The 17,897-nt window shown below is 45.9% G+C and overlaps 1 protein-coding gene across 1 annotated transcript in view; it reads left to right on the forward strand.

The window, feature by feature from the left end:
- The first annotated feature begins 1,382 nt into the window (after nucleotides 1-1,382).
- BPIFC (BPI fold containing family C) overlaps nucleotides 1,383-17,897 on the forward strand; it is a 20,505-nt gene continuing 3,990 nt past the window's right edge. The window contains exons 1-12 of the mRNA XM_026657477.2: nucleotides 1,383-1,488; nucleotides 1,801-1,912; nucleotides 3,461-3,589; nucleotides 5,765-5,920; nucleotides 7,857-7,920; nucleotides 8,462-8,522; nucleotides 9,504-9,595; nucleotides 11,598-11,771; nucleotides 12,540-12,593; nucleotides 13,758-13,928; nucleotides 14,836-14,903; nucleotides 16,534-16,576. Of these exons, the coding sequence (XP_026513262.1) occupies nucleotides 1,383-1,488; nucleotides 1,801-1,912; nucleotides 3,461-3,589; nucleotides 5,765-5,920; nucleotides 7,857-7,920; nucleotides 8,462-8,522; nucleotides 9,504-9,595; nucleotides 11,598-11,771; nucleotides 12,540-12,593; nucleotides 13,758-13,928; nucleotides 14,836-14,903; nucleotides 16,534-16,576 (1,230 nt within the window). The remainder of the gene's footprint in view (nucleotides 1,489-1,800; nucleotides 1,913-3,460; nucleotides 3,590-5,764; nucleotides 5,921-7,856; nucleotides 7,921-8,461; nucleotides 8,523-9,503; nucleotides 9,596-11,597; nucleotides 11,772-12,539; nucleotides 12,594-13,757; nucleotides 13,929-14,835; nucleotides 14,904-16,533; nucleotides 16,577-17,897) is intronic.

The raw sequence follows: 17,897 nt of genomic DNA on the forward strand, positions 1-17,897 counted from the left end.
GGAAGCTGCAGGGCCGGTGCCTGCGGATGGGGCAGCGTGCAGAGCCACCTGGCCGCGCCTCCAGAGAAGGGACATGCCACTGCTTCCGGGAGCCGCTTGAGGTAAGCGCTGCTCGGAGCCCCGACCCTCTCCCCATGCCCCAACACCCTGCCTGAGCCCTGATCCCCCTCCCGCTCTCCAAACCCCTCAATCCCAGCCTGGAACACTCTCCTGCACCCCAAATCTCTCATCCCCAACCCCACCCCAGAGCCCGCACCCCCTCCTGCACCCCAACCTCAATTTTGTGAGCATTCATGGCCCTCCATACAATTTCTATTCCCCGAAGTGGCCCTCAGGCCAAAAAGTTTGCCCACCCGGGTTAGCTGCTAGTAATGCAATATAGCCACTGGGAGAAAGGAGAACCAGCATGATGTGACCAGCCAGCCCTCCATGCAGTGGACCACAGACCACAGTTAGAAAACCCCTGCATTAGCTCATATGGTCCACTTCCTTGTGGGATTGTTCCCTTCCATACACTTACTAGTGCTTTATCCAATCTAATTTTAAAAGCCCGCAGTGACAGGGCTTCCACCACTCCACTCCACAGTTTACTAGATCTTGCTGTCAGCAAAGCTTTCCTGACATTCAGCTTTGCCCTAAATGTATTCCACTTCCAATATTCCAATCACAGAAGCCCAAAGAACATGGTTGGCTGCACTCACTCACTGCAACAGTGGTGAGCTGTGCAGAGCCGCTACAGACCGCTATGCCCTAATACGGGGGTGCTGAGTCACCCTGCACAGACTCTTCACTGCCTAGACCACCCCATGCACTGGAAACAGACCCAATGGCACTTTCTTTAAGAATAAGCGTTTGCCCAGGTGTGCTCATCCAAAACGTCTTCTCCACTCTACAGTTCAGTGAGCTGTGTGTTGCTGCCACCCGCCACCGCATTTCAGTGATGATCTATGTACAGGCCGTGGCTCCACATCCTCCACTGTTGATGTTACAAGGTGCCCAACGGGAGGACAGATCTGCATCTCGTTGGTAGTTCCTGCTCTGCCACATCATCGCTCTTGAGGGTGGGGCTGGTGGCAGAATAGACCAGAGTAGCAGATCCACCATTTCTCACAGAAGGTTAATATCTGCAGGAATACTGAGCCCATGGATCTTGGCCTGTTTATGCGCCTTTGTAGGCTCAGCAGAACAGCGTCAGCGAAGCTCTTCTGCATGCTGAAAAGTCACTGGCTGAGACCCCAGATCCTCACTGCCCACTCATATCCACTCCACAGTAAGGGAGCCATTGCTCCTCAGGCCATTAGTAAGGCATGAGGCTTTTTTGCATTAATCTTCATTGTTTAATTATAAATATTGTCAACAGGTCGCTGTGAAAACAGGAAAAGATGCTGAAGTTTTGGTATTTTTTCCTCCTGTTACATTTGCTCATCCAGCAGCTTGATGCTAACCCTGGGCTCAAAGTGAGGATCACACAGAAAGGGCTGGACTATGGTAATACTTCCAATAGTTACCTTGCAATAGGTTTTATTATTATATTGAGGCCTTAGTGCAAAGTATAAGAACATCCTGAGAATGAGTTGCTCACCGCTATAGAGAAAAGGAAGGTTTAAAGATTAAATGTAAGAAGGGAATGGCTTGGTGGGAGGGAGAAGAAGGTTCAATAGATATGGCAGGGCCAGTGAAAGAGCAACTCCCAAATATGGAGGGAAGGGGGCAGCATTAGAAATCCCCTAAACTTGAACTACATTGTGTAAAGTTTCCAACTATATTAGAGCAGCTGAAGAGGTTTCTGTACCCTTGCAGGCAAGGAGATCGGGCTGGAGATCCTGAAGCAAAGAATAAAAGAAGAAAGCTTCCCAGATTGGAGTGGCCAGGAGAAATCTGGAGTTGGTGATGTGGACTACACAATTTCAGGGTGAGCGAACTAGGAAAGGGTATTTAAAAACAATTGCACGAAATAGCTCTTTGCAATGTAATGTCAGCACACTGCATGCTATCTAAGGTACTGTGCTTATGTGTTATCATGGCGATAACACCATGTCATACATTGATTATAATTTAAAGGGCAATGCACACATTTATGATTTGAGGCCGGAGACAAATCCTACTGAAGTCAAAGAAAGCTTATCAGTGACCACAATGCACTTTGGATTACTCTGGGGTACTTGCTACTGATTCATAATATAGCTGTGAGAGTAAATTAAAAGTATTGTGCTACCAGCATGACTTGGGTAAATGTCCTAATAGCTGATTGACACCTAAGATATAGGTACTGCAAATCAGTCTAACACAGTTATAAGAAAGAAAGAAAGAAAAAGGTAAACATTGTATTCTACTTATTGGTAGGAATCTTTGCAGGAAATGCCCATATTTTCAGATGAATAGGTCACGCTGTACCTGAAGTATGAGTCTAAGAGCCAGCAGGTATGTCACTGACCAGGTTCAAAGATCTCAAATGCAGAAGGCAAACTGAGTCTCAAACACTGAACACAAGTAATACAGAAATTATAGATTATTTGGAGTAATGAAAAGCACAAAATTAAAAATGTACAGGACCAAACTTTCAAAGGAGAGGGCAGAGGGTCTCAAGCAAATATATGTATGTAACTGTTAGTCTGCCTTTGATTGCTCAGTTTACCTTGAATGCATGCACAAATCACAGACATGGATGCACAAAGGTTAGACAGACATCCAGCTGGTTGTTCACATAAACCTTTACCTAATTTGCATGCACACTTGAGCTAATTGTATATGAAAACACACTGTCAAATGCAAATGGGACATCACCCTTGGAAAATTTGGCCCATACAATCTCCAGAAAAACTACAAGCAGGGACCAGATGTCTCTAGAGATTAGTAATAGATGGAGCTGGGTGAATATTGCAAATGTTATTAGTGAACATTCATTCAAACATTTTAAATGAATACGCTTCAACGATGATCTTTTGTGTTTGCTTCCCAGGACTACTCAAGTGAATAAGCTGACTGGCAGGGATGTTCTCCAACACAGCAATTTGTGAATAGATGTTGCAAGAATAGTCACATAAAGTGAATTGGATATTAATAATTTCAAATATTCACACCAGAATCTTGATTCTAAGAGATGAGACACATTCATAGAATCATAGAAATGTAGGGCTGGAAGGAAACTCAAGAGGTCATCCAGTCCAGCCCTCCATGGTGAGGCAGGGCCAAGTAAACCTAGACCATCCCTGACAGATGTTTGTTTGGCCTGTTATTAAAAACCTCCAATGACTGGGACATTCATGGCATTCATCTTATTCAGAATAGAAAGAGGGGTAGAGTTCAGTCCAGTGCTGGAGCGGGACATTTCTGCCATGGGGTAAGGCTCTGTCTTACTTCTGAGAATTTCTCTCTCTCAGAAGCAGAGTTTGGCCCTGAATCAAGTTTAAACTTTGATTCAGATTCTCGCAAACTAATATCCTTATTTCTGATTTTATAGGGTAAGAATTAACACCATTGAATTCCCAGATGCTTCCGTATCCCTCATACCTGGGATTGGGATTAAACTATCAACTCAACGTGCTTACGCAACCGTCAGTGTGAACTGGAGCATCAGGACCTGGTTGTTGTAAGTATAGAATTGTGTATCCCAAGTATTTTCTTGTGGAAGAAAAATTAAAATGGAAAATACAAAGTTTAGTTACCAATCTCACTTTTTCCAAATCCAGGTACTTTTTATCAGTTAACAACATCCATTTGTTACCATACGCCATTCAGTCTAACAGAGCTCTCCAGTGTGAGACATTCCCTTCCAAGTAACACTGTGATGTTAATTGAGATCCCACCGCTAATGATGCGCTAGTGGCAAGTACAAGATCAAAGATCTATTAGCGTGCCGGCATTGTCCAGACCGCTAGCTAACTCAGTGTTTAGGAAGTTTATTGTACAGTGGGTCGCACTCTATAATAATAACAGAGAGTCCTGTGGCACCTTATAGACTAACAGATGTATTGGAGCATAAGCTTTCGTGGGTGAATGCCCACTTCGTCAGACGCATGTCTATAATAATAAGGGCACTGTAATTAAAGAACAGTTACAGTGAGTGAGCTTCTGTGCTACGCCTCCAACGGTACAGCTACACACAGGTGTAATTTCCAGTTTGAGTAGACATACCCGCACTAACCCTGATCAAACTAGTGTGCTAAAAATAGCTGCATAGCGGCAGCTGCATGGAAGGTGGGATGGGATAGCAGCCCTGAGTACAATCCCATCTGAGACCCTAGGTATGTACTGAGGATGGCTAGCCTGTCCTGCAGCACATGCAGCTGCGACTATATGGCTATCTTAGCATACGTCTACCCAAATTACACCTCCAGCTGCAGTGTAGACATACCCCAAGAGGCACGGGATGGAATTCACAGCCTAGGGGAAGTGCAGACTATGGTGGCTTTAAGCCATCTTTACACCCTCCCACTCCTGGGCTTCTCTGGAGAGGCCCCCAGGACTGTGTAAGATATTGTTGACTAACTAGCTGGCTCCAGAGATATGGGTAGCCCATACAGGAAAGTAAAGTTCCTATACTCCCGTCCCTTACTATCTTGCACGGGCACACAGGAGTGCTTATGACTGAGCCGATGGTATTTACACTGTTATTATCCTCCATCATGTAGTGAACTTTCTAGTGACATGAATTAGTGGCAATTAAAATCATCAAAAAGCGTAGCTACTCTGGAATTGCTCTGTCATTGCAGTCTAGCTGCACTGTAAAATGTTACAGGGCATGTTAAATACAGAGTATACCCACAGTCTCCAAAGCGTTAGTTATGGAATCATCACAATTAAACAGGGAAAACGCGTGTTAGGTCATATCTCGTCCCTTCCTCCAGCCAGTGAAGAACTCTTCCCTGCAGTGTATTCATCAATTTGAAATCACTCATGTAACAGGGCATCCACTGATCCCATTGTGAGAATATTCCACGGCCTCGTAGACCTCACAGTTAAGATATTTTTCCTAATATTCAGCCTAAATTTCCTTTGCTAAATTTCATCCCTTTATTCCTATTCATACCACTGTGGGCCACCATGTACAATTCTTCTCCCATGCTATTTACATTCTTGAAATATTTAGATTGTAAGGGCAAGGATTGTCATTTCATTTTTACTTGTCTATAAAGTGCCATGCATACATATTGCATTGAATAAATAATAACAAATACTTAATATAGACATTTATCATATCCTTCTTGGTCATCATTTTTCTGGTCTCTACAGTTTCAGATCCTGTACTCGTTCCTCCTAAGCCAGTCCTTCCAGTCCATTTTTGTTGCTCAGCTTTCAATTCCCTTCCGTTAATGGTCCTAGTGTGTAGAATGACACCAGTTTGGACTCCAGGCTAAGGAAAATAGACTGCATTCTATGGGGAAATCATAATCAGATTCACTCTAGAACCTAAGTAGCTCTTTCTATTGTAGTTCCATGGCTCTTGTGTCAGTGTTATTACAGATCACAAAGATCATGGGAGATTCACAATTTGGCATGGATCAGACAGACAGTCTCTGTGAATTTATGACATTAGGCAGCCTTGACAAATCCAACATCATTCCAGCATTCACACTTTCGAGATTAGTGTGTGGAACCTGATTCTTTACAGGAACTACCTCTACAATCTATTTTAATCATTAGAGACGGGCAAAACAATCTCATTTCCTCCTCAGTGAAAGAAACAGAGTCACTTTGTTCCATTAGATTCTTGGATGTTCCCTGTAAGTAGATTTTTCAACTGAGTTTGTTTTTGTCTGTGCAGCAAAGACAGCGGAAGTGGTACAGTGTCCATTTCAGGAGTATTTATTACAGCAGTCTTTACCATGTCACAAGATAGCACAGGTCACCCATCAATGTCACTGGACAGCTGCCAGATGAATATTAGGGGTGTGGAAGTCAAGCTGAATGGAACAATCAGGTATGTTGCAAGAGATTTTATACACTCTAGTGCAGGGGTTCTCAAACTGGGGGTCGGGAAGTTATTACATGGGGGGTCGTGAGCTGTCAGCCTCCACCCCAAACCCCGCTTTGCCTGCAGCATTTATAATGGTGTTAAATATATAAAAAAGAGTTTTTAATTTATAAGGGGGGTTGCACTCAGAGGCTTGCTATGTGAAAGGGGTCACCAGTACAAAAGTTTGAGAACCACTGCTCTAGTGGAAAATAACAGAGTCAGTGGTGCAAGGCCCACTTGTCAAAATTAGTCACCCAGATACATTTTTAGGAGTCTGTGTGGTAATGTGGACTCCAAAATCCAGAATGCAGGCCCTAATCCAGGTCCCCAAGTTTGAAAATTTAGTCTTCTTGGGCCAGATTTTCAGAACATGATCTCATTTTGCGAGTACAAAATGTGTACACAAAAAAGATAGGATTTAAGTACACAAACTGTAATTTGCACAAACAAATTGAGTGTAAATGAATTTAGTGCTTGTGAAGTTTATCACTAGTGTCTGTTGGTGATAACACAGCAAAAATTGTATGCATGGGTTTCTTGTACAATTGGAGGCCAACTTGAGGCCCCTTTGAAAACGTAGCCCAAATTTTGAATGAAGTTCACCCTGAGAATTAAAATAAATATGTCATTCAGAAGGGAGCATACACTGGTGGTACAGCTTCAGCCATCTGGTTTGTGCTGGAGCCCTTTTTAGACAGTGAGCGAGAAAGCATGGATGAGTGAGCTGTTCCACCTGCTATTTCAACACTAATATTCATTGCTTTCTAGATAATATTCTAATCCTCAGCCATAGGTGAGAATGAGAAGGCCTGTCCTATAGCTGAGCCCAGAGGTGGTACTGGGGGGGGAGCCTTGTGGGGACTATAGCCACCCCAAAATTTGTCTTAGCCTTCCCCCCCCCCATACCCACTCCTCCCAGCTCAAAGGTCATACATTACCCAGATACTCCTCCACTGCTGCTGATGGTCCCACTGCCTTCAGAGCTGGGCTCTCGGCCAGCAGCCGCTGCTCTCCGACTATCCAGCTCCGAAGGCAGCACCTGCTGCCAGCAGCAGTGCAGAAGTAAGCCCAGGCTGGAGACCAAGGTGCCCGAGAGCAGCCCCGGTCCATGACCCTTCACACAAGGGTGTACCACCCAGGGCTAGTGGAGGGTCCGGGGCTCCCTGCACTAGCCTGGATTGACCAGCTCCAGCCCAGGATCCTGGGCACTGCCACATACAGTCGCTGCTCCCTGATGGCTCTATCAGCCCCAGAGCAGGTCCCCCTACCCGGGCAGCTCTTACGGGCTGTGAGCATTCAAAGGGCAGTGGGGAGCTGAGGATCAGCCGCAGCCCCGGGGCTCCGAGCAGGAAGAGGAGACGGGAGTGCCACGGCTGCAGACACTATGGCACCAGCCAGAGCAGCAACTGCCCCACACAGCCAACCTTCAGCTTCCGGCCTTTGACCAGGCAACGGGCGTGGCCTAGGGGAGGAGGCGGGGCTGACACTTAACTGAAGAGCAGGGGGCGGGGCTGGTGCCCCTAGCTGAGGCTGATGAGCAGGCCTTCATGCAGCTGCCCAGTCTAATTACTCCTAATCTTGATGGTGCTTTTTATTTCCATAGATCTTAGTGTTCATAGCACTGAAATGATCTCCATTCAAAAGGTGGCCTTTTGGCAGTTTTCAGATTACAGACAGGTCCCATATACACTGGGCTTTTATCCTTGTACAGGTTATGTTGTGATACTGGGGCCTACAAATAAATTAATACAACACTTATTAGATTAGTTGTCTGCTAGGATATTAGATTTCACAGAGGTCCAGTTTACATCTATAAGTATATTAGGATGTATGACACACAGTAACTATAGTGTTCAACTAAATGAAGCAATGGCCTTTCTCTTCTTTTTCTTTTCTCCAGCTGGCTCTATAAATTCTTTACTAAATACCTGGAGAAGCCCATTCAAAGGAGCTTGGATACACATGTAAGTCTTTATAAATTGTTTAAAGGGAGAAACTTAAGGAATACATGGAACTGCATCATCTCAGAGGCAACAGTCTTGAACTTGATTAAGGAATTACCTGACAACTAGAAAAAATACAACCTGATTCTGCACTGACCAGCACGTTCATCAGCATCCGTTTGCAGGCACCAACTTCTAAATAAGCTCTGCAATTCCTGGTCATGGCAATAATCATAAACACCATAGGGTCAGATTCTCCCTCTGGCTGACTTGCACAAAGGGGCTGTAGCAGGGCCAACAACTTAGCTCATGGAGTTTCTATGACGCTCAGTTATTTTTTACATTCATGCTCCTCATACTCAACACATCTGTGGCTATGTACATCATGGTTGTCAGTTAAACTGTATACATACATCATGAGGAATAAAATAGGAATTTGCGGACCTGCCACTAGAGAGTGAGATAATCACAGTTACTTGAGCAGATCTGACTTTCATCCACTAGAGAGGGAAGGATACAATATATACTAGCCAGTATGTAATTTCTCTGTATTTTTATATAGTCATGTCCAAACATCAGACAAGGGATCCAGCAGATTGATGCACAGCTCAGAACACTTCAGGGTGAGTCTCTGACGCTGCCTTTTCTTTACAATTCTCATCTTATGCTGTTCAGATTTTGTTGTTTTCTTGTCAGCTACTGTCACAGATCTTGGTTGAGCTCCCACTCCTGGGTGCCCATCAGATGGCTGTGATGGGTCCCTGGTTGGTTTAAACTTCCCTGGGTCTCAGCAATCTGCAGCACTGTTTTCTCCCTGGGCTTCTCTGGCACATTTCTTGGGCACTGACTCTCAGCCTGCTACTGGCAATGGAGCCTCTTAGACACCCAGAACCAGCACTGATGCTCCAAGATACCTCAATAGTTTAAACGCATCCTCTCCCAGATCTCCATCAAATGATCTGAGCCTGCTTGATTATAGTTTATCCTCTCAGGAGGCACATGGCAGTTGTGAAGCATAAAACGCACACAGAGACACCCTGCACATTGCTCTTTTATGTAACAGATCATTTATAAAACAACATCCTAAATGCTTTCCACTTGCTAGCTCGCCCTTCCCTTGGGAATCCTTGGAGGCCCATCTATGTTTGGGAAGGCAGGTTTCCAAAAGGCGTAGTACTTGCCCATTCCTTGCCACAATATTTGAAGGGTCCATTCTTCCCTCTCTGTAAGCACAGAACTTCAATTGAAATCAATTGGAAGTTACAGACTCATAGGATGTGCTCAGAAGTGGTTGACAGTGTCAAGAAATGCCAATGCCTCCTTCAGTTCTGAAGAGTTTCCCACAAAAGCAGAACTTGGGGAAAGTGGTCAACTAACTGTTGGGTGGGACAAGAGGAGAGTTGGGTCTGAATCATTGTTGGTCAGTGGGATTTCCTAAGGGAACACCTTGGATTCTTAACCACAAACATTTGTTTTGATTTTTTCCTCCCTCCTTGTTTTGAGCATTTTCTCGTCCAAGAAATGCATTCACTCTTAATTAAACATTACTGGCTGTGTTATACTCAATAGCTGTTTTGGTTTTGTTTTGTCTACTGCCTTAACAGCCCCAACCCAGATCGATGCCTTTGCCCAAATAGACTACTCCCTAGTTAACTCTCCAGGAGTCTTCCAATCATACATTGATCTGGACTTAAAGGTAATTGCCTTTAATGCTAGTTGTCTGGAACTGTGCTCTTTTGATAGACTTCTTATCCTTTGTTAGATTGGCATGGTTATTATTTATTATTATTATTATTGTTTATATGTATGACCATAGCACCTAGGAGCCCCAGTCATGGCCCAATACCCCGTTGCGCTAGGTGCTGTACAAACACAGAACAAAAAGACAGTCCCTGCCCCAAAGAGATTACAATCCAAGACAGGAGACAACAGATGGTTGGTTTTGCTTCAACATTATGATCTGAATCTGATGAGAGACTCCAAAGCAATGTCTCATTTAGTTTGTTTTTTCCAACAATTCTGTTGTAGAAACATGACATGATTGTTAAATAAATTAACGGACCCGGGTCATTTTGATTCTGTTGGTCAGTTTCCCATAGCAAGTAGAGAGCAGTAAAAGAAGACTGAGCAGGTTAAAAGGAAAAAGAGAGAAAGGAAAAGAGGGAAAACACAGTATGTAACCCACCCTAGGAGAAGAGAGGGAAGTAGATTTCTGGGGCCTGATTATCCTGTCCATTGATTTCAATGGGAGTTGTATGAATTAGAAGATCAGGACCCTGGAACGAGAGAGGAAGAGAGAGTGTACATTTTAGGAGCTATGATTAAGCAACAAATCCAGGAAGTAGACAGAGAGAGCTCTTGAACAAGAGCAAGCCAAGTCTGAAGAGCACTGCTGAGGCTATGGCGACATTACAAGGCTTTTAGTGACACGGCTGTGCCGCTACAGCCATGCCGCTAAAAGGCACACAGTGTAGCTGCTGTTTGTCGGCAGGAGAGAGCTCTCCTGGCGACAAAAAACTTCCACCCCCCACGAGCGGCAGCAGCTTTGTTGGCGGGAGAGCGCTACTGCCGGCAACGCGCTGTTCACACCGGCGCTTTTCATTGGTAAAACTTTTGTCGTTCAGGGGGGTGTTTTATTTAACACCCCGAACGACAAAGTTTTGCTGACAAAGTGCCAGTGTAGACAAAGCCTAAGACTCCAGACCCTGAGAGATTCCTTCAACTAAGGGAAACATGAGGGATGATGCATCCTGCTTAGGTGTGATGCTGAGTAGTAAGATTTTCTTGTCATGCTATGTGAAGTGTAAAAACAGTCTAGTTTTACTACGTGGATACATAGTTTGGATTTTTAACATCCTGAGTATTTTCACTATTTAAAAAATCATTTTAAATTTTGTTTTGTTTTGTAAAAACATACATAGGGGTTTTTTTTCTTTAAAATATTCTAGTTTCAGAAATATTCAGCATTTCAGAGTTTAAAACCTTTACTGTTTCTCTCCTGGCTAATGTTATAGTTCATGCAATAGTTACTCCAAGTATATTTGGCTTTTCCTGTATTTCTTTTTCTATCTACATCACCTGTGCTCCTTGGCCTGCACTGGCTACCAATTTGTTTCTCGGTGCATTTCAAGGTGTTGATTTTGATCTGTAAAGCCCTGTATGGTTTAAGCTCTGGCAGCTTTGACCTAGTAGGTCAATGAGCACTAGAGAATTTTTTAGTGCATGATAGTAGGGCCCACACAGCCAATTAGTGCATGATAGGCTAGCATGCTTGTAGATCTAGACCCCAGCTTGCCACTCACTAAGTATCCTTGTGGACAAACCCTTAGAGCAGGGCTGGGGAACCTGTGGGCTGGATCTGGGCCACTGCTTCCTTTCATCCAGCCTGTGGCAAGTCTACACGCCGTGAGCCGGAAGCCCCGAGCCTCGGCACTCCCATGCAGGGCTGGAGCCACAAGCACTGGCTCGCCCCACTACAGGGCCTAAAGTCAGTCAATAGTTAGGCACAGAAATAAGTTGCCTCATTTTCTAGAGTGCTGACCCCTGAGTAGCCTCTGGAGTCTTCAGTGGATGCTCGGCATCTTTGAAAAACGGGCCAAGAGCATTCTCCATGGAGGGCCCTGTAAGATCCACCATTGTAAATGCATTCAGAGTTTTTGACAGGCTCTGATTTTATAAATGACAATAATATTTTGCAGGGTGCAATCTATCCAGTTGGAAATTGGACTGACCTTGCCTTTGTACCAGCTCCCTTCATTCTCCCAGACAAAAGTGATTCCATGCTTTACTTTGGCATCTCTGAGTATTTCTTTAGGTCTGCCTCGCTGGCTTATTACACAGCAGGGGCCTTCAACATCACCATCGTAGAAGAGGTGAGTGGCACTTGCACATGAAGGGATTAAAAATGTTCCAGGTATGGTCCTTCAGAGAAGGGGATTTTACAAACTCATTTGCAGTGCAGTTACAGGCTCAGTGTTAACCAAGCCATGCAGTTATCAGAGTGTGATCATGGTCTCTAATATTAATTCTTTATTTTGCCATTATGTAGTATCTAGATTTGTCAGGCCAAATTCAGAGGTACCACTGAACAAGGTACAAAATAGGCACAATTTACTTTCAAAAGTGACATGTAACAGATCTGAACCATATGCTCCTCTGAAAAGGACAAGGAAATACATTTCTGGGGACTCTGCTGCCTTACTGGCAGCTTTCTGAGGAGCCTGTTCTGACTCAAAGTACTAGGAGGGATGCCTGGAACTGAACTGGCTCTACCTGTGGGCTGAGCAGATGTCACAAAGCATAGCAGTTTTGCCTGTACCTGGGAGGCTGAGCAGAGCTTTGAGACCTGTCTCCAGTGGATTCTATATATCCCAGCAACAAGCGGCTACGGGCCCAAATGTGAGCAGAATATTGCACCTGTATTTCTGCAGAAGGTTTTAATCTTTGTTTCTTCAATATGCGGGTTTTTTTCTTTTGGGCACATTAGTGAGAATTTGACTCAGGGCTCTAGGACTCCCCCTAGGAATTTTCCAAGGTTCGAAGGCACTGGGTCAATAAAATGGCAATAAATAGCAGTTTTAAAGAAAACCTAGACATGAAGCTCACCCAGGATGGAATAATTTCTTTCATTTGTTTTGCAGCTTTCCAGTTATTTTAATGTAACGACAGAGACATTTGGCAGCATCATTCCTGAGGTGGGTATCTTTAGTTCTGCGAACCCTTAAGAAACCACCATAGCTAGTCCCAGTGTAGGTGTCATCTGAGTAATGGTTAATCTCCAACGGTTTGGTGGAGCCACTGTGTGTGACTGTGTTGGAGAAGGGGAAGATGCCCAGTGGCTGGGAGGCAGGTCCAGGTCACGACTCTTGCCTCGAGTGAGTCCTGACTGGCCCCACGACATCTCTGCTAAGAACCCCTTTCTCCTGCCCAAACTTGCATGACTTGGGTCACCTGGCTGCTGGCTTCTGATGGACCAGCAGGTGGGAGAGAGTGTGCATCAGCAGCTCAGGATGATGATGGTGGTGAAGAGCTATTAATGAATAGCAAAGTGGTTGCATGTTGGGAAACAAAGCTGGCAGGTAGGCAGGAAGGAAGCATTGGGCTTTCTGCCTGTGTGAGGAAGGTGCCAACTTCTAACATTTGCATGTGGTCTACGGAAGGACAAGGGAGATGGTGGGGTCTCATTTAGTTTATGTGAGGAAGATGGACAGAGCAGGAGTGCAGAGGGCAGTGAGGAGGCAGCTTGGGCTCCTGCTGGGCTGGAGAGACAAACTGAGGGAATGAAAATGGATATAAGAACTAGTACCAAATGCTAAGCATGCGTCTCAACAATCTCAGCACTCTAGGGATTAAATGTTCCTGTCTATTTCCAGGGTGACAATAGATTTTTTCCCATCATAAATGCAGTAGCCACGCTCCTAAGCCAAGTTCCTCACAATCATATCTATCTGCAAAGCACCATGCACTCTAATGGTGATACGTTGGCGCCTCAGCCTCTTTCTTGGCTTGTTTGAGTGCCATATTCATGTTTCCTTTTTCTCAGACATGTTCACAGACTAGAATTTATTCCTCTGGAAATTGCTTCCCTTCATCTATTGCAGGGAATGGGGCTTCTGGTAATGGAGGGGACTTTCCTCCACATTCTTGATATGGCCAAGATGATCAGGTCATCATCACAGGAGACATTCCTATTCCTGTTGCCATAAGGACTCTACCATCATGTTAACACCTTGTCTAAAGTTTGATCTTCAGGAACCCTTTCAAAATAACAATTTTAATGAATGATAAGTTCACTATTCAGATTTGTTCTATATAGAAGCTACTTTCAGACTCTCCTTCTTTGCCTTGAAATCCTACAGATTGCCGAGTATTATGTAGAGGCACGGCCCGCAATGTTGAACCTGAGGGCTGCTGCTGCACCTGTGGTCAGTTTACAGACAGACACCTTTACTCTAGAAATCTGTGCCACCATGGAGGTGCTTGCTGTCCTGCCAGACTCAACCACCCAATCCATCTTTACAGTGAACATAGTAAGTACCATGGACCAGAGGATTACATTCCATCTAGGAGTTAAAATAAGTTTGTTCTTCCACACTGCCAGAAACCAAGGCATTTGAAGGTCCTAGAGGTCAGTACCTGCAACACATAGGGGCAAATTCTGCCCTTAAATAAGCAAATTCCATTAACTTCAGCCCGGGGTTGAACACAAATGTTTGGGGGCACAATCTGGCCTGTAGGGTATTGCTATTGGGAGGTGAATTTTCTTAAAGAGGAATAAAAACCCACTTATATTACTATCTCAGTTATCTGAAGCTTAGTTCTCTAGAATTCCCTGTTATACAGCAATGGGTCATGTCCCCTGACATCTCTTCATTACATTGAAAATGTCCTTGATTAATGAAAATCCCACTTGTCCATACTTTAAATATTGCCAGTGACATTGAGATAATCAAGGCTGAACTGTACACAAACCCCAAATCAGGCAGAAAGTAGCACTGTATGAGACAGCTTCAGTATTTATCAAAGAAGGTGGAACTGTTGCATTTTAAATGATATAAGGAGACTATATTTGTGTCTGAATCTAAGGGCTGGTCTATACTTACCGGGTAGTTCGACGGCTAGGGATCGAAGTTCCGGGTTCGATTTATCGCGTCTGGTCTGGACGCGATAAATCGAACCAGGAAGTGCTCGCCGTCGACTGCGGTACTCCAGCTCAACGAGAGGAGTACCGCGGAGTCGACGGGGAGCCTGCCTGCCGCGTGTGGACCGCGTCTGAACCGCGGTAAGTTCGAAGTAAGGTATGTCGAATTCAGCTACGTTATTCACGTAGCTGAATTTGCGTACCTTACTTCGACTTGGGGGGTAAGTGTAGACCAAGCCTAAGAGAGGACCCCATTCTATATGGATAAAGTAACTCAAGACTCTTCTCTCCTGCAGATAGCGAACACCAGTGCCAGTCTGACTATATTTGAACAGAAGCTGATTGGCTCATTATGTCTGAACAGGTAAACACAGGACAGCTTGACCTGAGGCCATTCAGGAAGCAACATTAGTGATCCCAGTATTAAGACACAACAGGACTTTATTGTGTCAGCCTAGCTGTACAGTTAGTCCAGCATGAGGAAAAGGCAGCCAATGCAATTTAACTTCTTTCTCACAAGGGTAGGACCCTGAGATGCTTTTGGCTACATTGCCCAAATCCTGTGGATGAAAGACAACCATATTTTAGGATCACTGAATCTTCTTCTGTTGCTTCATTCTGTACTTTTCTATAGAGGGCTTAGTAAAGGAAACTGTATTGGATTTGTTAGTCTAAAATCTTTCACCCAGATTCTCTCCTGTGCTTAGATCAGCTCATCACCAGAGAAAGGCAGGGCCCATCAGGGAAGCTAATTATGATTCCCTGATTTGCTTGGTCATTCTGCACCAGTCCCAGCATAAGTTAGACCAGCCATGGCATTGCTCTAACTTATGCTAGCTGTGAACAGCCTCCCAGGCACTGTCTGCCAGCTGGGGATAGCTGGTGCACATTGTGCCCCAGTCACACATCTTCCACACTCCTGGCATGCCCCATCTGTCAGGCTGGATAGGAGGGCAGCACAGGGGCCTATTATGATGATTCTGCATCATTGAGAGCTCCCCCACATGGAGAAGGGGATTCTCAACTGGCCTGATCCAGCTGCTTTCCAGCCCTTTTGTGCGACCAGAGCAGGGCAAAGGAGCCAGAACACAGGAAAGAATTTGGGCTGGTCTATGTATATGCTACAGTAGTGATTCCAAGCGTTGGCATTGTGTCTCCCAACTGGTCAGAAAGCTGTCATCTGAGGTCATGACATTTCCTATAGAATTTAAGTTTTCATTTAAAAAAAATAGAACCCAGATTTTCAAATGCGTGTGTCTAAAAGCATGGATGATGGTCGGTCTCTCCCACCTGACAGGATCAGACTCTGAATGCCAAGCACCCATTGGATTATGTAGTAGGGTGATGGGAACCCGAGCTCACATGAACCCTGTCTAGAAAGACAGTAACAGGCAAGAAGAATTAGAGATGTCCAAACTCCAGAGACTCTCAGGAGGGAGTTCCTAAGGAGAGTAGTGGGGAGTCAGGAACCTAATGAGGAGGGTGTGGTTAGAAAGTCCTCAGAATGGTTTACAGGGAGGAAGGTTGCAGTGGGCGAACCTCAGAAAGCTTGCAAACTGAACTGAACTTCTGAACGTTTTTCAGCTAAGCCATCACCGTCAGTAACATTCTCCAAGTGGAATTTCACCTCCTAGCTCCTGTAGCACATTTCTCTCAGTAGGATCTGAGAGACAGGGGATCTTTGGTGCTTGACCTGGTGCAGTTAAATGTATGTATCAGTGAGATGTACACAACGAAACATAGAGGAAGAAGTGCACTCACAATCCTGGATAAACTTATCCCAGGCCACACTTCTGTGCACATTCCAGGCAATGCCCTACAGAAACACTCCTGCTTTTTTCTGTGGAAGGCTGCACGTAGGACGTATTGCCATAGAGAAGTGTCTTGTCATGGGAATATCATAGGACCTGAAGTCACTGAGGGTGACTGTACATGCCTAAAACAATGTGCCTTCATCCTTTATAATGACTCCTCTTTTACTACTTTCCTTTCAGATTCCAGCTCTTCCTGGCCGACTCCAGTGTTGGGTTCTTTGAGGTAAGTTGATGGTTTCAGTGTGTAGGAAACAAGAGCCAAGAATCTCAGGGAAAATGTCAGTCTGAAGAGTAAGGAGCAGAATTTCCCTACACGCATTTCTAAATCTTTAAACTTCATCCTTGGGTGGTTCTTTTCTCTCTTTCTGAAACTCACTCTGTCAATATCCTTTCTGCTGTATATATATTTATTGCAGTACTACTTCTCAGCAACTCTTCAGTGCTCCTAAAAATGAGATGTTTTCCAATCTCTCTTCTTTATGTATCATGTTTCATCAGAGAGGCACTAAAATTATGACCACGAAGCGTACAACAGTAATCTGAAATGCAGCAGTAGAAGGAGCAGCATGTTGTAGGCAGGGCCAGTGCAAGGATATTTTGCGCCCTAGGCGAAACTTCCACCTTGCACCACCCCCACCCCCCCGCACATTGGTTCATTGAGGGGCAAATCCCTACGAGCCTTTATAGACCCCAGGGTCCAGCCTGCCCAAGGGCCAGCCATGCCCAGGGGCTGCTCCCCAAACCAGGTTCCCCCCTCCCCACCCCCTGAACTACCCTGGAGCCCCCCCACGAGCCCTTCCCACCCCACCCTGGCGGCCCCTGTCCCGAGTCCACTCACTGGCTTTGCCGGGCTTGGACCGCTGCAGCAGCTCGGCAGGGAGGAGCTGTCTTCCAGAGGCACCGGAGAGCCAGAGCGTCCCGCTTGTGGTGGCAGCAAGCCCCAGCCATGGAGGAGCCGGCGTGGTGCAGGAGGGCAGCAGCCCTGCAAAGGCGGCGGCACCGCTAGCGGGGAGCAGCAGCACCCCCCGCCCCTCCTGCCCAGGCTGCGGCCCGGCGCGCCCCCTTCCCCCCGGGGGCTCCTGCAGGCTGCAGTGGATGCGTGCAGGCACCAGCCCCCATGTGTCCCCCGGTTCCCCCCTCGCCTAGGGTTACCATATTTCAACAACCAAAAAAGAGGAGGGGTGGGGAGAGCCCCGCCCTAGCCCCGCCCCCTCCTGAAACCCCCCCCCACCCTAACTGCCCCGCTAGGACCCTACCTGTCCCCTGACTGCCCCAACCCTTATCCACACCCCCACCCCCAGACAGACCCCCGGGACTCCCACGCCCCATCCAACCACCCCCCGCCCCCTGACAGGACCCCCAGAACTCCCGACCCATCCAACCCCCCCTGCTCCCTGTCCCCTGACTGCTCCGATCCCTCTCCACACCCCCGCCCCCTGACAGACCCCCTCCCCCAGAACTCCCGACCCATCCAACCCCCCTGCTCCCTGTCCCCTGATTGCGCCGATCCCTCTCCCCACTCCTGCTCCCTGACAGCCCCCCCC

Source organism: Terrapene carolina, unplaced genomic scaffold (assembly GCF_002925995.2).
Source record: "Terrapene carolina triunguis isolate 2854851 unplaced genomic scaffold, T_m_triunguis-2.0 Scaffold247, whole genome shotgun sequence".
NCBI classification, from domain to species: domain Eukaryota; kingdom Metazoa; phylum Chordata; order Testudines; family Emydidae; genus Terrapene; species Terrapene triunguis.